This window comes from Sturnus vulgaris, chromosome 22 (assembly GCF_052056855.1).
Source record: "Sturnus vulgaris isolate bStuVul1 chromosome 22, bStuVul1.hap1, whole genome shotgun sequence".
Taxonomy (NCBI): Eukaryota; Metazoa; Chordata; class Aves; order Passeriformes; family Sturnidae; genus Sturnus; species Sturnus vulgaris.
The window spans coordinates 3,010,575-3,030,163 of NC_142264.1; the positions used below are offsets into that span (position 1 = coordinate 3,010,575).

At 46.5% G+C, this 19,589-nt stretch overlaps 1 protein-coding gene across 10 annotated transcripts in view; it reads right to left on the minus strand.

Moving 5' to 3' along the window:
- COL5A1 (collagen type V alpha 1 chain) overlaps nucleotides 1-19,589 on the minus strand; it is a 144,147-nt gene that overhangs the window by 51,329 nt on the left and 73,229 nt on the right. For all 10 annotated transcript variants that reach the window (XR_015808104.1, XR_015808101.1, XR_015808102.1 and 7 more), the window contains exons 12-23: nucleotides 17,279-17,353; nucleotides 15,943-16,035; nucleotides 12,330-12,386; nucleotides 11,857-11,910; nucleotides 11,232-11,285; nucleotides 9,889-9,942; nucleotides 7,579-7,632; nucleotides 7,040-7,093; nucleotides 5,340-5,384; nucleotides 2,738-2,791; nucleotides 1,297-1,341; nucleotides 581-634 (exon numbers count right to left, since the gene is read on the minus strand). Coding sequence is in view for 4 of the 10 variants with exons in the window: in XM_088177676.1 (XP_088033802.1) it covers nucleotides 581-634; nucleotides 1,297-1,341; nucleotides 2,738-2,791; nucleotides 5,340-5,384; nucleotides 7,040-7,093; nucleotides 7,579-7,632; nucleotides 9,889-9,942; nucleotides 11,232-11,285; nucleotides 11,857-11,910; nucleotides 12,330-12,386; nucleotides 15,943-16,035; nucleotides 17,279-17,353 (693 nt within the window). In the remaining 6 variants the exon portion in view is untranslated. The remainder of the gene's footprint in view (nucleotides 1-580; nucleotides 635-1,296; nucleotides 1,342-2,737; nucleotides 2,792-5,339; nucleotides 5,385-7,039; nucleotides 7,094-7,578; nucleotides 7,633-9,888; nucleotides 9,943-11,231; nucleotides 11,286-11,856; nucleotides 11,911-12,329; nucleotides 12,387-15,942; nucleotides 16,036-17,278; nucleotides 17,354-19,589) is intronic.

Genomic DNA, 19,589 nt, shown 5'->3' on the forward strand with positions numbered 1-19,589 from the left:
CTCAGAGCCACGGGAAAAGCTTGGATTTCTGTACTGGGGTGTTCAACATCACACAAGGTGTGACTCGGCCAAAGAAACTTCCTGGAGCTGCTCTGGGAGCCTTTGCAGGAAGATTTTGGACACATCTTTGCCCCCTTTATTTTATTTTTATTAGCCTTTTATCATGCTGCAAAGTTTATTTGTCTTAACACCCCTCACAAAGGAAGTCAGCCATGGGCATTTGGAGTTTATACGTGTGGAAAAGCCAAAGTAAAAAAAAGTCTTGAGCTGATTTGCTGAAGGATTCCATGACTGGCTGGGGTGAAAGCTCAGCCCCAATGAGTTTTTTATACCCACCCAGTCCTGCCCTTGCAGACAGTGTTGTCTTAGCAATTTCAGGTTTAAGCCCTTGTGCAGAAAAGCTGAGCTCTAGTTCTCAGTTAAGGAGATCTCACAAGCTTAGGTGTGTGAATAAATTGAAAATCAAAGAAGGCAAAGAAATGTTTCCTCAAGCCAAATCTCCCCAAATGCTGCTCCCATTTCTGGTGCTGAGTTTTCCCTCCTTTTCCCAGATGTGGAGGAGGAGGAGATTTGTTCTTACCTGAGCTCCTGGGTTCCCCTGCTGTCCTGGGGGCCCTGGCTCACCCTGAGGGCCCTGGGAGCAGAAAAAGGAAGAGGAGAAGGTGGGAAAGGTGAGAGGGAGCTGGAAGCACAATTCCTGTGTCCCCCCAGCTGTACCCCTGGATTCCCAGTGCCTGGACACACCTGAGCTGGATCCACACCCCCCACAGCTCCCTGAGCCCTCCCTGACCTTCTCCCAGTAACCAAGAGCTCCCAAAACAGCTTTTCCAGGGAAAAGGAAAAAGGAGAAGCGACTTCAAGGCTCTGCAAGTGACTCCTCTGCAAGGATTTCCAGCCCAAAGGAGCTGAGCAAGGCTCTAACACCACCTGCTTCTGCTTTTATTCTCCAGGGAATCCCAAACTCCTATCCCAAACTCCCATCCCATCCCAATCCCAATCCCATCAAGGTTTTTTTCCCCTCTCAGTTAAATGTCTCTATTTTGATATTCATTAGCCCAGCGTGCATCGAGAGGAAAAGGTTTCATTTTTCACGGAGAAATAATGCTTAATTCCACCAGAAATGACAATAAATTAACATCCATTTGCTGCAGGAAGATGCTCCTGGTGTTTTTCAGGGGCTTTGATAGGAATCTAGACCAGGCTAAAAAGCAATTAGCAAATGCAATCTAACAGAATTTCACATTTTTCCCTATAGAAAACCTGAACTGCCTGTAAAAATTTGCAGGGAGAACTTACCACGTTCCCTTTGGGACCTGTCTGTCCATCCATGCCAGCCACACCCTTTGAAAGGATTTTAAAAAACACAGCAGTAAGAAAAGATCACATTATTTCACACCATAAAAGCAGAGAAATTGCCAAAAAAAAAAAAAAAATTAAAAATCAGGAAGCCCTTTGGATCACTTTGGAAAGGGAATAATTTCCTACAGGTGTCTGGTAAAGCAGCCAATCCCATGAATTCAGGTGAATTTTTCAAAGTCATTTCAGTGTTTTCCCCTTTGGTTTAAGCTGTTTGGGAGGCACAGTCTCAGCACCAGGCTGAGGAAATCCTGGCTGGATTGCATCCCACAGGGAGCAAAGGAAAACAGGGAAAAATACCTGGCAAAGGTGACAGAGCTGTGCCAAACCAAAAATCAGCTGGGGACAAACACTCCCTGAGCCCCTTCAGTGACAGGGGAACATGGAGATTCCCCCTGCCACCTCTTCAGAATCATGGAATTCAGGTTGGAAAACACCTCTAAAATCATCAAATCCAGCCATTAACCCTTTTGGTGTTCACCACCAAACCACATCCCCATTTCTGGGCCAGAAATCCTGTGGGTACAGACCCTCCAGTAATAAACTCCAATAATGCAGGACATTTATTCCTTGGATTGGAACAAATCCACGTCCCTGTGGCTTCTGAACACTTCCAGGGATGGGGACTCCACCATTCCCTGGGCATTGCTTGATTCTTCCCAGGCAGAAATTTTTCCTAATATCCACCCCAAACCTCCCCTGGCACAACTTTTCCTCTCATCCTGTTGCTTCTACTTGGGAAAAAAAGACTGATCCCCCTGCCCACAGTAGAGAATAAGATTTCCCTGAGCCTCTTTTTCTCCAGGATAATCTTTTGCTGTGAGAGATGAGACAGCTTGGGAGCAAATCCTGAATTCAATCCCTCCTCATTAAATTCCAGCAGCACCAGGAGCTCACAGCAAAGTTGTCTTCACATCCCAGGAAGGGTGAAAGGCCACGAAATGTTCCCCATTAAACACTGACCCCTTTAGCTTTGGGGCTGGGTTTTTAAGGTCTGGGGCTCCAGAGAGCAGCAGTGATTTAGGGACAGCTCCTGCATCAGCACTTGCAGGGATGAGATCTCCTGGATAAAATCCCAAATTCTCCAGCCTCAGCTCTGGGCTGGAATATGAAGGAACTGCTCCAGAGCCTAAAGGCTAATAATTAATAGTTAATAATTCTCATTCCTCCCTTCCAGCCTGAGCAAGGCACTCGTATTTACTCAGGTGGGGCAAATCTGCTGCTGTGCATGGACGTGACACCACTGAGAACAGGGGAGAAGGCAGAGCCCGAGCCAGGATTTTTTCTGGGATCTTTGCATTGCCCAGATGTGGCAAATCACACAGCTGGGTGATCTGGAATGGCTGAGGGTTTGGTTTTGTTTTTTTTGTCTGGAACTCACCGGTGGCCCTGGGGGTCCTGGGGGTCCCTTGGGGCCCAACAGTCCTCGGGGTCCCTGTGGGGGGAGAAAACAGGGTGAGAATTCCCATTTCAGGATCAGCATGGACACACACACTGGGCATGGACACAGCAGGATCTGAAAGGACCTTGCAGGAGCTGCCCTGAGTTACAAACTGGGAGAGAAATCCTGTGGGCACAGACCCTTCTGTTATAAACTTAAATAATGCAGGCACAGACATTTATTCCTTGGATTGCAACAAATTCCCCTTGAACCAACTCTTTTTTCTAAATTAATTTAATCCTATTCCTGGATTAACCCACACTCTTTGCAGCCAAGTTATTCCAGCTGGGGAGTTCTGAAGGATGACCTGATAACACCAGTGGATCATCCCAAAAATCCCTCCAGATTGAGATTTTATCATGGACAACCCACACAACTCAGCAAGGCTGGGAAAGGTTTCCATAAATGTACATTTCTAAAGGCATTGGGTCCTCCAGCAATCACATTCTGCTCTCCTGGGGTTTTCTACCCATTCTTTTCCCACCAGATTTAACCTGGCTTTGTCTCCAGGGAAATTGGAGGGATGGGAGCATCAAATCCCATCAAATAAGGAAAACACGGCAGGACAATTTGTGTTCCTGCAAAGGGAATTTTTGGAAATGGCAGCCCAGCCCCTCCTGGAGCCTTCAGGGGGGTTTGGAGTGGGAGGAAAGGGATGAGCACTCACTAGAGCTCAGATTTTAATCACAGCCCCTTCCTGAAATGAGGGAAGCACTGGGAATTTGTATGGATGGAACTCCTTCCCTGCCATGGAGGGAAAAAAATAATTCTGGATTGATGGGCAGTTTTATCTGTCAGCCCAAATATTCCACAGCCTCCTTTTCACGATGCAGAGAGAGCTGAGGAATCAAAATGAAATGTTCCAGGGTGGAACAGGAGACATGGATGAAATGTCTTTTGTCTTGGAGGTCGTGGGGATTCAGATCCTGCAAAAAATGTGCAGATCCTGCAAAAACTGGATGAATCCAAGGGTCTGTCCCAGCCCCTGGAGACCTCCTGCATGAATCCAGAGCAGAAACTCCACTGCTGAGGGCAACTGCAAGAAATGGAGCAGGATAAAAAAGGAAACCGATTTTGAAGCCCCACCACTGGCTTCAGCCACATTTGGAATGATCTTTAGGCTGAGGGCAGAGAAGACAAACCCTCAGCTTTAGGGTGTGTGTATTTATAGCAAAATTCCCTGTAATTCAAACTGAATCCTTTATCCTTTATCCCAGAGATTTTCACTCGTGCTGCTGAAAAAAAAATAAAAATTAAAAAAAAATCAACTTCCCTGCTGTGTTACCCTCATTTAAGCTCCTCTTTTGTTGCTGTGCTACCTGAGCACATAAATGCTCTTAAGAAGTTAATAAGCCATAAGTTATTGCTTGGACATGTGCTAAGGAGATAGCTGAGTTGATTAATCTTTCCCAGAAGTTAATCAGACATCTTGTCTATAATTTAGTTCCAGCCAGTCTGTAAATGCCAACCCTTCCCTCTCTCCCATGAACTGTGTCCAGCAATTCCCATCAATTAAATCTCAGGCCACCACGCTGGGCCTCAGCACAACAAAATCAAGGATCTGGAAAGAAATGATAGATAATGTTCTTTTCATAACAAAGGAAATGCATTCAGGATGAAATCAGCAGCCAACAACTGCACCACACAGAAATCTGCAGCCAGCCACCAGCAGAGTTTGCCAATAAAGTGAGAAATACTCAGGATTAGGAGAAAAATGTGGTTTGGTTGGGTTTTTTTTTCAGAGTATTTAATTGACAGCTCGACTGTCTGTTTGTTTTTATTTTTGTTTTTAGTGGGGTTCTCCTTGAAAGCATTTTTTTGGCTTGGTCCAAAGAATTTGTCCAGCAGCTCTGAGATCTCCTCAGTGCCACCAGGAGCTCCCTCCCAGCTGCTCTGCACGTGGGGTCCAAGCAGGGACAAAATGCAGATTTGGGGATTTCTGTGCACTGGGAGCAGGATATTGAGCCCACTGAATGCAGATATCAAACTCTCCTTGAGTTCAGTCCTGCCAGGATTTCACCCTGAGGTTTTTGGGGAGTCACTGCACAGAACAAAGTGGGGTGGAGATGCCACTGCCCTGAGATAAAACCATTTTCTCACTGGAATTTGCTATGAACCCTCACAAAAACTGTATTTTATATCTATTTAACACACTTCATTTCTATCTCAGCCTGATTACTTCAATCCCAAACCAGGGAGAAGGACACAGGCAGGAAAAATATGACATTAATCTAAGTTATACATTTACAGTTATGATTTTTTTTCTCAGCAAACAAAATCAATGAGATTTTTTTTTTTAATTTAAAAAAAGAAACTCAAACAAAAGAACTCCCAAAATAATAAATAAGTGGAAATTATGAATGAAAATAAGCAAAGCAGAATTGCTCCAGCACTGCCACTCTCAAATTGTTCATGTGGAGCTTCAAGCTGAGCTCAATCCCTGCAGGATCTCAGAGCAAAGCTGCCCCAGAGAGCCCTAAAAACACATTTTCCATCCCAAATCCATGCCCCAAGCAGTGCTGCTGCCATGGGGAATACTCACAGGTTCTCCAGGGAGACCTCTGGGTCCAACTTCTCCATCATCTCCCTGGGCAGCAGCAGAGGCACGGAGAGAAGCAGCAAAAGATTTAAAAAAAAAAACAAAACCAACAAAAACCAGTTTTAATTCAGTCACCTCACAGGGGTTTTGTTGTTTTTTTATAATATTCACAGAGAAAAGCAGCTTCCCTGGAGGACTGGCAGGGTTTCTGTGCCTGAGGAAGACTTTGGAAGCCTGGGGACTAAAACTGAGTTTACCAGGGATTAGAAAGGCCTGAGGATGCTGAATAATTCCTGCTGATTTTTACAAAGATGGATTTTGCCACCAGGCCGGGGGGTGTAGACAACAAGCACAAGATTTGACACCGAACTGAATGGCAAGGCAGGGTGGGAACGTGATTCATGTGATTTAGCCAAATTCCAGCTGCTCACAGATTCCCTCACAGATCCTTCACCCCTCCCATATCCTGGATACCCCAAAACCCCCAAATTATCAAATGTTGATTCCCCTGAGCTGCTTCTAAACCACCCCAAACCTGAGGTTCCCTCTTAGGACATCAAGCCCAGCATCCAGACCTTGGGAACCTCTGAGTGCTGTGAAATCCCTGCTCTTCTCCCACTTCACACCTGGAATTGTTTCTTTTTCCCTTTGGGATTCAGGTTCTGACTCTCCTCCTTCCCCCTCGTGCTGGTTTGGCATTAATTGGCACTCAGGGCATTCACATTTTTGAGAACTTTCTCTGTGACTTGATGGAACCAATCAAAGGTTGATTTAGTTGTTAACAGCCTTTAATCTGCTTCTGTGAATTCATATTTTAGAGCTGATTATTCTTAAGTTGGTAACTGACTGAAGTGTGTTGTTAAAAAAGAGAAGAGGGTGTAGGAGATGGGGAGAAAAGAGTGGCCTGAAGGTTTTATTCTGAACACTCTTATTCCTTTAGGTCGTTAATCAAAGTTTTCTTTATTAACTCTTTCAGTTTGCTTTATACCCTTTAAGTTTTCTTTATACCCTTTAAGTTTGAAGCCTACCTTGCTTTTACTCCTAATCCCATCTCACGACAGGAAATAAATATATTGGAATTGATGAATTAAATCCACTCCTCCAGCTTTGCTCTGTTTAAACTCACAGCATTTCAGAGCCAGGACGAGTTAACCCTTCCCAGGCTGGCTTAGGAAGGAGATCTGAACTTTGCAGGGAAACAAAGCCCAAAAAAAAAGAGGCAGAAAAGCTGGTGGAAGGGATTAGAGCTGGGAAATCCACACTGGCTCCTCAGCTGAACCCACACCCCTGGCTTCAGCATTTTCAAGCTTTCCCCTAAAACCAGAGCTGTGATTACTTAGTCTGGGCTTTGTTAAACACCTTCCATTATTGACTGGAGGAGGAGTGGATAATTAAATCTTTGATTGCTGCCTCTGTCTGGAATTTCTGCTCCCCAAATTTCACTGCAATCCTCTGGATTTCAGAAAATCAGAATCAATAATTTGCTCACTGAGAAGAAGAACGTTTTTCTTTTGTGCTATATTTTTTTTCCTCTTTTAACAAAACCTGAGTTTTCTGAGCAGATCTTTAAATCCAAATTCTTCACTTCAGCTCCCATCTCCTTGCCCTGCTTCCCTCCCAGGCAAGGCTCAAGGACAGGGAGAGCCTCTGCTTCTTTTTTTCCAGGGGTTCCTTTGGAATTCCCAGTTCCCAGGCAGACTTACCCTCTCCCCATCCTCTCCAGGAGCTCCTGGGGGGCCGTGGGGACCTGGCTCACCCTGCAAAAAACAACAAAAAAAAAAGGCAGAAAATGCTTCAGAGGAGATGTAAACACTCTGGCAATGGAAACCACCAGGGAATGGTGAAGAACCAAATCATGGATTGATTTTTCTGTCTGTGCTGGAGGTGCCCTCAGCCTCTGTCTCTGCTCCAGGGAGGGGAGAGACACCCAGCCTACCAAAATAATCACCTTCCCCCATTTCCCCCTCCCCATTTTTAAATTAGAAATCAAAAAATTTGAACCCATGGTTCATTTCAAGCAATTTCCACCCCCAAGTGCACTGTCCAACAGCAGTTTTGCCTCTTGCTTTTTTTTTGTTTTTAGGCTGCTTTGTATTAAGGTGATTTCTGCCTCCCCATTCCAACTTGGAGCAGCCCCAGGAGGATCTTTGGACCCTCATCCTCTGCTCTGCCTCATCCCAGTCCCTCCTTCCACCTCCTCCTTCCAGGGTTCCATCCCAGCCCCAAGTGGGACAAAACTCACCCTGTTTCCTTTCTCCCCAGGCAAACCAGCCAAGCCATCAAAGCCTCGGTCACCCTGAAAGCAAAACCAGTTTAAAACACATTTCCAGCTGTATTTGAACACCCTCCCAGTTTGTTTTTCCTTCCTGTGCCAAGGAGGGATTGATTTTCTCCAGCAGACATTCAGCCTTCACCTTCCATCAGATCAGGGATGGTCTCGAAGTTATGGATTAAAACAAGGAAAAAAAAAAAAATTCCAAAACACCCCTCCAAGTTATTTGGAGTTAAACTCTTCCCTCTTCCCCCAGTTTGAAATGCTTTTCCATGTGGATTTCAGAATTTCTTTGGGTTTTTTCACCTCCCTTCCAGGTAGGTTCTCCTAACCCAATGATTTATTTTGTCTTGATTATGTGGAATTACAGACTGCAATGAACAAACTGGGGTAACCCCACAGGTCCAACAGCTCCCCTGAGTTTCCCACCACCCCATAACCCTCCAAGGGAACAAATACAGATCAATAAATTCTGGACATTATCTTAATGAAACCAGGACAGGGAGGAGTTGTTTCCTAAATGCTTCAGCTCCTTGGTGAAGAGAGGGGACACAGAGGGGCTGCAAATCCTGGGTGACTCCCAGTGCCCAGAGAGGGGCAGGGAGCAACACCAGGAGAGAGAAAAATCCCTTTTTTCCCTGTAAAGGGGTGAACTTTGTGGATTTCCACATATTCATGGCATGTGAATCACTAAAACAGCACCAGCTCCTGCCTTTCACAGCTCCTTCGATGCCTTAAGTTTTAGCTTTCATATTTTTTAGATTCTGCACTGCCTCAGTGTGACTCTGAACTTCATAATAAGTGTTAGCAAGTTCTCCTCACAGCTCAGGCACACAAAATAATCCTTTTCCAGCCCCAGGGCCAAGGACAGCCATTGCAGACTGAGGCCCAAAAAATATAAACAGCAGCAAATTGAGGAGAACAGTCTGGGAGGATGGAACTGCAGAACCTGGAGCTGGAATTGGACAATTAACCCCAATATGGAAATGGACCAAAACTTATAAAAGTATAAAAACTCATGACTCTGGGTCCATTTTGGCTCTGGTTTGGCACTGCCCAAGGTGAATCCTTTCAAGGCCTTTTAATAAATCCCTGAATTATTGCTTTAACTCTGTCCAGCCTCTATTCCAGGTCAGCCCCTTTGGCATCACCTTCATCTCTTGTGGACTCACACACATTCACAGAGCTGGGGAATTCCAGCTTGGGAATTCCTTGTCAGGCCTGGATTTCTCCTGACTCTCAGCTCCATTCCCAGGCTGACAAGCTGACTGCAGCTTCAGTTAGGGAGGAGTCTCCCAGGGTGACAACACGGTGACAAACAGAGTGGAATTCATCACCAACATTAACCCCTGGTGTCTTTCCCGTGGGACACATCCTGAGGTGCTGTCCCAAGGATGTTTTTCCCGATTGTCCAATGAGCTCCTGTCCTGTCCTAGCTGCACTAACACATTTAAATCCGGGCTGGCTGTACAATAAATTTGGCATTTTTTCCCCCAAAAGAGCCCCGTGTGTGTTGCTGTCCTTTCTCTCTCTTTTCAGCACAATCTCTCAGTGGGGTTTAACCTCCAGCCTCTCCTCCTGGTGCTCCTGGAGCATCTCCCTGCCTGAGCTCCCAGTGAATTCCCAGCTCCTTCCCAGCCCTGCTGGTTTTCCCATCCCCTCCTGGGAGGGCACACACTCATTAAAAAGCACTTTTCTGGGTAAATGATTTGTGCTCTCCCATCTCTGTCCCAATCCCCCCCATCTCTTGCAGCCATGACTATCTCCATGGTATAAACCTTCTAAGGCACCATTCCCTGGGCAAACTTTCCCTGCATTCCATTTCCAGCAGAGCAGCTTCTTTCCTGCTTGAGAATTCCAGCAGAACGAAGGGATTTTGTCTCCAATAAAAAAAAAACCCCAAAACCCAGGGATTAAAATTCCTCACCACACCTCCACTTCCAAGAGGTGTTTTTTTGGTGGTTCTACTCCAGAGGCTTTCCAACCACTCATTCGTGTTTGTTTTTTGTAATTGGGATTCTAAAGTATTTGTTCTACAACTGCAGCACATTTCATCCGGCAATTTTTAAAAAGTGGCATTAAAAAAAGCAGGAAAATAAAAGAAAAAATCGCTCTTCTGCCTTCCAGGAGCGTGTTTAACCTTCCATGACCTCACAGGAGCCTCTGGACCACCTCACAAACTCCTCCAAACAAGCTGGGCTCCTTCTCCACAGGTTCCTCAGCTTTTTCCTGCTAAAAAGAAGGTGCAGATTCCCAAAATCCATAAAAATGTGGCTCTACCTTTGGTCCAGTCTGTCCTGGCATTCCCCTGGCACCGTCACTGCCAGCTCGTCCCTGCAACAGAGAGCAGCAAAGTCAAATCCAAAGGGCCAGACAGCTCAGCTGGGCCTGACACAGGGTTTAGTTAAGCCAGAGTGAGGGTTTATTTAAGTCAGTTTATTTATTTATTTCTCTTGGTGAAGGAAAAATCTCTGCTCTGTGTTTGAAGCAACATCCTGGGGGTAATGAGAGGTGGGAGCCAAATGAAGCCACTTCACTGCACAGGCCATGGTTGGTGGTTTTTATGTGAATTAATGATCTCCCAGCACATTTCCAGAGATGCTAATGGTGATGGCTGCAAATTAAAATGGGAATTTCTGGTTCAAGGAAGGCACAAGTGGGTGACACACAAGACTTGCTCCTTCCTTTCTCTGGCAAGTCGAGTCATGGTGAGCCAGGGGGTGGAATGGGATAAAAATCAGAATTTGGGGTGGAAACAGAGCAGGGTTTACACCTGACCCGTTCTTGGCACTGGATTCTCCTCACACACTGCCAGGAGTGGGGACCCCAAGGCAGTTCAAAGCATTTGTGCAGATACAACCCCAACAGCAGGGAGCCAAAAATCCTGGGATAAAAGAGTGGGATGGGCAGCCCTGAATTCCCCCCACACTGCTCAGATTTTAATTCCCATCCCAGCCCTGAATTCCCCCCACACTGCTCAGATTTTAATTCCCATCCCAGCCTTGAATTCCTCCCAAACTGTTCAGATTTTAATTCCCATCCTGGTTTGTGTTTTCCCAGATTTCAACTCTCCTCCTCATTTCTGTCCTCTCAATTTTTAATTCCCACCCTCATGTGTGTCCCAAATTTTAACTCTCATCCTCGTGTCCTCCCAAACTTTAACTCCTATCCTTGTTTGTCTCCTCTCAGTTTTCAACTCCCATCCTCATTTGTGTCCTCCCAAATTTTAACTCTCCTCCTCATTTGTGTCCTCCCAGATTTCAACTCCCATCCTCATTTGTATCCCAAATTTTAACTCCCATCCTTGTTTCTGTCCTCCCAGATTTTAACTCCCACTCTTGTGCCCTCCCAGATTTTAACTCCCATACTTGTTTCTGTCCTCCTAAATTTTAACTCCTATCTTTCTGTCCTGAGATTTTAACTCCCATCCTTCTGTCCTCCCAGATTTTAACTCCCATCTTTGTATCCTCTCAGATTTTAACTCCCATCCTTGTGCCCTCCCGAATTTTAGCTCCCATCCTGATTTGTGTTCTCCTGGCCAGCCTGCTCTTGTTTGGCACAGGAGCAGTTTCCAGCAGGAATTGCAGCTCCTGCCTGCTCAGCACAGCTGCCAGGACACTCACCCTGCGACCTGGCTTTCCTGCTGGACCTGGAGGACCTTGGATACCTCGGGGACCCTGCAAGGAATCAGGGAGAGAGGAAGAAATGTCACCTCAAGGGACAGGGAGCAGAGGCAGTGATCAGTGATCACATCAGGGGCTCTCAGGGCTGAATCCCTGGAGCAGAGCTCAGGTTCCAAACACACAGGGAAGGCTCAGAGCATCCCCAGACAGGAATTGTTGGTGTTTCATCCATGAGGAAGCTTTTGCAAGCACGTGGTGGAGATGCATCCCATAAATCCCTTCCCTTTTTCACCAGAAAATGGGAGCTTTTCCTTAATGCAGGATTTAAGGCTTGAAAGAACAATATCCTGAGCATTAGTCAATTCTCCACATTTCAAATTATCTTTTATGGCCAGGACTCCTCCATGGGTGTTTTTCCAGGAAGGGACCTGCAGAGTTTCACACTGCTGGTTTAAAACCATGTCCAGAGCCTGCCTTTGGACACCTGGGGGGACATTTCCATGTCAAACACCTTCCCACACCTTCCTGCTGCCAGCTGCCACAGGTGACTGAGTCCCTGCTTCCCAACAGGCAGGACTGGCTGCTCCACCCTCTGTTTCTCCAGCTCCCCCCATTCCACACTCACCTGAGGTCCCATTTCTCCAGCTTCTCCCTTCAGTCCTCCACTGCCCGGGGGTCCCTTTGGACAGAGAAGAGCATTTATTGTGTTTTTTCCTCAAGAGGGAAAATTCCACATCAAGGAAAAGCCATTCATGGATCCAGAAGCCACAGGGAGCTGGATCAGCTGGGTTGGCTCCATCCTCCCCAATTCCATCACTCCCAGTTCCATCTTCACCATCTCCATCCTCCCCAGTTCCATCCCCTCAATTCCATCTCTCCTAGTTCCATCACTCCCTAATTCCATCTCCTCAATTCCACCCCCTAGTTCCACCCCCCACCAATTCCATCCCCCAGTTTCATCCCCCAATTCCATCAGTCCCCAGTTCCATCCACCCCAATTCCACCCCCCTAATTCCATCCTCCCAGTTCCATCCCCCAATTCCATCTCCCCAATTCCATCACTCTCCAATTCCATCACCCCCCAATTCCACCACTCACCATCGGTCCTGGCCGCCCTGTCAGTCCCATGGGTCCCGCTGGTCCCCTCAGTGCCAGCTGCAAACAAGGACAAACACTTTGTGTCACTTTGTGTCCCTTTGTGCCACTTTGTGTCCCTTTGTGTCCCTTTGTGTCATTTTATGTCCCTTTGTGTCATTTTGTGTCCCTTTGTGTCACTTTGTGTCCCTTTGTGTCACTTTGTGTCCCTTTGTGTCATTTTGTGTCCCTTTGTGTCACTTTGTGTCCCTTTGTGTCACTTTGTGTCATTTTGTGTCCCTTCGTGTCATTTTGTGGCTGCAGTGGGACAGAGCCGCCCCTGTGCCACCCGCCACAGCTGGAGCCATGTCCATATCCCCAGGGAATTCCAGATGTTGTCCCACCCACAGTGGGCAAACTTCTCCTTGCCCAGGTGTGCCGTGGGTGCCCCTGGCAGTGCCCAGGGCCAGGCTTGGAGCACCCTGGGCTCAGGGGAGGTGTCCCTGCCCATGGCAGTGCTTGGAATGAGATGGGCTTCAAGTTCCCAACCCATTCTGTTATTCCATGAAAACCCTCGGATTGTCCACAAATCTGCTGAGAGGACAAAAATATTTATGACCCCACTTCAGTTCAGGAGAATTTTTTTTTTCTTTATTGTCCCGGTGGTTCAATTTTAGAGGAATTTTCCCCTTTATTATTATTATTTTTTTATTTTTTTATTTTTTTTTTTTTTGTTACTACTTAACATCCTCCAAACTGAGCTCCAATTCAAAGTGAACACAGGGGGCTTTTAGCTCCATAATTAAAGAGTCGTGTTAACCATGCATCAACCCAGTAATTTCCATGGTGGGAAATGGAGCTGGGCCATGCTTTAAAACATCCCTCAGACAATTTGTTCCCTCGTGACAATCCAACACTTCCAAAGAGTTGTAATTATCTGTGTACTCCAGTAATTAAAATCTACCCAGTGATTGCACTTGGAATGGCAGAAATATTGCACAAGTGCTGGGTTCTGTGGCATCTTTTTACAACACCCCATTAAAAGGGAGATGCTCTGAACCACTGCTGCCTGCAACAACATTCAGTGCCTAATGAAAGCCAAATTTTAAGGGGATAAATCAACCTAATAATGCAATTAACAGCAGTGATAATGAGAAAAACAAACCCACAAAAGGAAAAGGTTATCCTTGCTGCAGGACCCTGTTTTCCAATCCTGTCAGATCCTGTAGTTACTCACAAAAATTATTTTTTCCCCCCCCTTTCTGCATCATGGTTTTCAGCCAAAATGTTGAGGTTCACAAATAAACTGATTTTCGTTCTTTCTAGAAATATTCAACTTTTCATCCACAGTCTAAAAGTTACCCAGGATTAATTTGGGTTTTAAATTTTTTTTTTCCCTAAACCTGAAAAATTTAAATTTAAATTGGACTTTGAATGAGAGAAGGGAAGTTCTATACTTTTTGGTAAATCACAATTTTTAGCAGAAGGAAAAAAAAATAAATAAAAGAACAAAAGCAGAGAGCTGAAGAAAGCAGATGCTTCTTATGAAACGTTTATCAGGTCAAAGCCCCGATGTCCCAGGGAAATAAAAACGCTGGGCAGGCTGGAAATTAAGACTGACAAAGTAACACCAGGAACATAATCCAGGATATTACTGGCAGCACGAGGTTAATGGACAGGAAAATGCAGTGGCTGGGGGGGGGGATCAGGGCTCTGCCTGAATTTGTAAAAAATCCAACTCCTCTGGAAAAGGGGAGCTGGATGGAAAACTGAAAATTCCCAGTTCAGGAATTAAAAAAACCCCACAGGGGCGGTGCAACCCATGGGGAGAGATCCCAATGGATTTTATCCCATTTAAAGGTGAAATAAATCGGGGTTTTAGTTCATTTTAGCCTAAAAAAAAAATCTGTGTTGAAGTCTGCAAACAGCTCTGAGTGACAAAGCAGCTCCATCCATGCAGCTGCAGCCAGATGTGGCCTTGGGACATGGCCCCAAATAAAAGAGCCCCAAAGCTCTGCCCCTTTGGGAACTGCCACCCTAAAAATTTTTTCTCCTTCATGGCAAGGGTGTGTTTGCAGCAGAATTTGGTCCCTTTGGGGGAGGATGGGGCAAACAGAGCAATTTGGGAATTGTGGGGTTCCCTCAGCTCCTTCTGCACCTCTGGTTTTTAATATCAGCACTCAGGAAAAGTCCCATGCACACACAGGGAAGAACAATTTCAGAGCTCCACTGGCTAAAATTCTGTTTTATTTTAAAGAGATGAGTGCAAAGCCTTTTCCACTGAGGTGTCCATCCAGGCAGGGAACTGGGGATGTGCCAATCTTGTTTCAGCAGTGAGCCAGGGATGATTTGGACATCAATCAATAAGGTCATCCCAGGAAAGAAATGTTCCAGGGATAGTCACCATGTACTCCCAAATAAACACATTAAATTACAAATCTGCCTGTTGAGATTCTGGGAGCTGGGAACAGCTTCCATCTGTGATATAGGTTTCATTATTTGGGTTTACTGGAGGAAAAACCATATAAAAATAAGAAAATGCTTTGAGCACAGCCCCCAGTTGCTCATAAGGACCCTAAAATACAAAAATACCAAAGCCAGTGGGGCTGTGTGACCAATGCCAGAGGGCTGCAGAAAATTAAACCCAGCTTTCCATCAGCTGGAGCCCTGCTGGCTGTTAATAAAAACCCAAATCGTGCAGGTGCAATCCCAGGGCAGGTGAGAGGTTCCACCAGCAGCACTGGGGAGATGTGAGAATTCACAGAATCACAGAATTTTGGGTTGGAAGAGACCTTCAAGATTGAGTCCAACCCAGCCCTAACACCTCAACTACACCATGGCTCTGAGTGCCACATGCAGGGATGGTGACTTCACCACCTCCAATTCCAGTGCTTTATCACTCTTCCTGTAAAAAAAACTTTTTCCTGATATCCAGCCTATATTTCCCTTGGTGCAGATTGAGCCTGTGTCCTCTGGTTCTGTCAGTGCTGCCTGGAGAAAGAGGCCAACCCCACCTGGCTACAGCCACCTTTCAGGGAGTTGTAGAGAGGGATAAGGTCACCCCTGAGTCTCCTTTTCTCCAGGATAAACACCCCCAGCTCCCTCAGCCGTTCCTCACAGGGTTTGTGTTCCAAGCCCCTCCCCAGCCTCGTTGCCCTCCTCTGGATGTGCTCAAGTGTCTCAATGTCCTCCCTAAACTGAGGGGACAGACCTGGACACAGCACTCGAGGTGTGGCCTCAGCAGTGCTGAGTTCAGGGGAACAATGACCTCCCTGCTCCTGCTGGCCACACCATTCCTGATCAGACCAGGGGCCATTGGCCTTTGGCCACCAGGACACACTGCAGGCTCATGTCCAGTCAGTGCCCCCAGGTCCCTTCTGGGCACTGTCCAGCCACACCATCCCCAGCCTGTAACATTACAGGGGATTATCGTGGCCATAATGCAGGAATCACCACTTGGATTCATTAAACTTCATTTTATTAAACTCTGCCCACCCATCCAACCCTTCCACCCCTCTGCTGAGCCCTCCCCACCTTCCAGGAGCTCCACACACACTCCCAGCTCAATCAGGTTTATTGTGCTTTCACAGGCAGCTGCTGGGAGCCGTGCCAGGCGTGCCCAGGTGCCAACACTCACCCTGGCCTGCTGCAGGATCGCCTGGGCTTGTGCCTCCTGGGCTGACACCATGGGTCCCTTGGAGCCAGCGTCGCCTCCTCCGCTGAATCGGAACTGGTGGGAACGAGGTGGACAAAGCAGGTCAGGGCTTCTGTCCCTCAGCCTCAACGGCTCCATTCAGCACCACTTGAATGCCCCAAATCCATCCCAGCCCTCCCAGCTCACCCCAGTGCCCTCGGGTCACCCAGCTCGGGGCCACCAAGGCGGCGCTGCCAGCTCGGGGTGGCAAACAATGAGGGGATTGTGGGGACCTCACACATCACATTCAGCACCAGCACGGGCTCTCCCAGGGCTGCCATTCCCTGTTTTCCCAGAGCTGCCATTCCCTGTTCTCCCACTGTGCCATTCCCTCTTTTCCCAGTGTGACATTCCCTGTTTTCCCATGCTGGCATTCCCTCTTTTCCCAGGGCTGCCATTCCCTTCTCTCCCAGTGTGGCATTCCCCATTCTTCCAGGATGGCATTCCTTATTCTTCCAGGGCTGCCATTCCCTTTTTTCCCCAGGGCTGCCATTCCCTGGTGCCCAGGATGTTCTGGGTTTTGGGGTTCCCTCAGGTTATTTGGACAAAGTTGGGCTTTTTTCCCTAAAAACTCCTCCCCTCTGGTACCCCAGTGCTCATTTCCAGCAGCTCACACCAAAAATGACATTTCTTTGGTGTGCCAGGACCAACAAAGCTGGTTTGGGACTTGCTGGATTTGTGGAGGAGGAGGAGAACAACACAAAAATAACCACAGCTCATAAAAAAAAAAAAGGTGGATTAGTTCAGCTGGTTGAAATTTTGGCACTTTGAAGAGCTGTTAAAGGTGTCAGAGGGTCGTGCCTGGAAATTTGGATCTTGGAGGTGTCTCCAGCTGCTTCACCATGGTTTTATCTCTCTCTGTCCAGCCAGAAAATCTGCAGCTTATTCAGAATTCAGGAAATATTTGGACAAAGCTCTCAGGCACAGGGTGGGATTCCTGGATTTGTCTTGTGCAGTGCCAGGAGCTGGACTCAATAATCCTTGTGGGTCCCTTTCACCTTGGGATTTTCCATGATTTTTATCATTATCCATCACTAATGGAAGCTTGAACCTGCCTGGAATGGATATTTTGACTGGACATTCCATTTTGACTGGAACGAAGGAGCTCCAGTGCTTTGCAAAAAGTCAATTTACAACCAGATCCATCTTTTATCTCAAGGAAAATTTGTCCTTGGGGTAAAAGAGATGGGAGACTTCTGCAAGAAGGGGCATTAAACAGCAGCAAATCCAAGAAATCTGATTTATTTCGATCTTTTTTTTAAATTCTGTTGGTACTCACAGGCAACATCAGCATTGTCCCTGGTGGTCCTGGCAATCCATCTGCTCCTGGGAGACCTGGGCGTCCAGGGGGGCCCTGAAAGAAGAAGAAGAAATTAAAATAAACAGCTCAAATATCCTTTTGGTTCTGCCCATACGTGAACAGCTGTGGTTATGTACATGGATTGAGTTTGTGGGTATCCCGATTTTTTTCTTAAATTTTCTTAATTGCCTCCTCTTCCATCCTGCCCTGCTGTTTCCAAAACTACTTTGTGCAGTTTTAGAGTGAGAAATCCAAGTCCCTGCAATGCTCTGAGTTAATGGAACCAATGTTTAGTTGGATCTGTTGAAATCTATAAAAAAAAAAACAAACCAAAAATAGATGGAACTTCCTAACCCAGGGTCAGTGAGAGAGAAATGGAGGAAGATAAATTCATTCTTTCACGCAGTTAATCAGCTGGGTCATTTAATTTTCTTTTTCTCTTCTGTCTTTTTTTAAATTTTATTTTTTATTTTAGTCCTTTGAGGCTCCTTCCAGCTCCAATGGAGTGATCCTGTCAGGGGCTGTAAATCAGCCCAAATCCATGGATCTCCACGGAGCTGTGCTGATTAACCCCCGTGGAGGATTTTTAATTGCCACTAAAACCACGAGTGGGCAGTAAAAGATCAATTGATGAAACCATAAAGATTCAAATATGGCCAATTTCCCCCGGTAAAAAGTGGAGGTTAACCCAAATTTCCTCCTCATTCCAGTGATCCCATATGCAAATGAGGGTGACATCAATGTGTGTGGCTAATTGCAATTTTCACAGCAGTTTAAGGGGCTTGACCACATCCCAGCAAAAAAAAAAAAAAAAAGCCCCAGTGCTCGTTTTGTGGTCAACAGCTCAGGATTGAGGACTTGGCTACTCCTTTAGTTAGGAAACACCAATATTAAATCAATTTATGGCAAGCAATGAACATTTTTGTAGCCCTCACTCTCCTCAACCTGCCTGCAGCCCGTTCAGACCCCAGAAAAAAAAAATGTAAACACAAAATCCTGCCACAAATCTCAGACATGGGGACACCAAAAAGCCAGGAAGTCACATAAGTGGATAAAGGTAGGAAAGGACAAATAGGTAACAAAGTGCCTAAAAATCAGAATATTTTAATCAAACAACCCAACAGACCAGCCAACTAAAAGATTTGGTGCATTAACCTTGCCCTTCCACCCCACACCTCTCTGCTCCCTCTTCTTCTGTGCCCAACTTCACAATTCCCCAATTCCCTCATTCCCTCCCCTTAAAAAAAAAAAAAAACAAACCAAAAAAAAAACCAAAAAACCCAAATCATTCACACAGAAGTTTCCAGCGCTAAAGCAGAGCCCAGCCTGGAGGGGGTGAGGAGCTGCCAGGCCAGGGCTGGGGTGTCCCCTGGGGTGTCCCCAGCTGGGCTGGCCCTGTCCCCAACCCCACAAGGACAGGGCAGAGCCACCAGCAATAACAACGCTGCTCCTAGGGGGAAAAAATATATATTAAAAAAGGGAAAAATGCCAGCAGTGCCCAGAATTCCAGCACATCCATTTCTCCAGGCAGGCTGGACATGCACAGTCTGCTCAGCCTGGTCCAAAGCAGAGTCCTCAACCCACTGAGATCCCATCCCAGACCCATCTGCTGGAGCAGAAATGCCACAAATCATTTAGGCCAGGCTTCTTTTACATGATAAACTTTCTTTTTTCTCCTTCTCCTCCTTTTAACTCCTATGTTGGAGCAGGGCTGAGCTTGTTTATCTCTCCTGACAAGTGTTGATGCAATGCTTTTATCCATAAACGCCTCTTTTTTTTTTTTGTTTCTGCCTGGGTGTGGGAGGTCTTTTCCTGGTGGAATGGACCAGCAGGGGGTGGGAGGGCACGGAGGAAAAAATCAAACCCATAAAGCACTTTGGAAATGGAAATTCATGAATGCCTGGAAGAAATGCAGCCTGCCAGGGTCTGGGTGTAAATCTGCGTGGCTCTGGTCGTGGGAATGGGGATTTGCTGATATACAGCAGCCAGGGATGGGAACTTCAACTTGCATTTGGTGCAGTGCTCTGAAATGCCAGGCTGAGAGCAAAGCCCTGGGCTAATATTTCCATGGGATTCAGCTGGAACTTGGGGGTGTTGGTGTTGGTGTTCCCTCGGTCACAGGCAGAGAGAGAGAGGGACCAGCAACCCACGGGGCTGAGCCTTAAAATTCACCAAGTGTCTCTCCCTGGTTATTTTTCAGCCCTGGTCAGAAAATTACATAATAGGAGATTTTTCTTGCAGTTTTGGGGGTCTCCTGGTTGAGGCAGCACTTGGGAAAAGCAGCACCCCG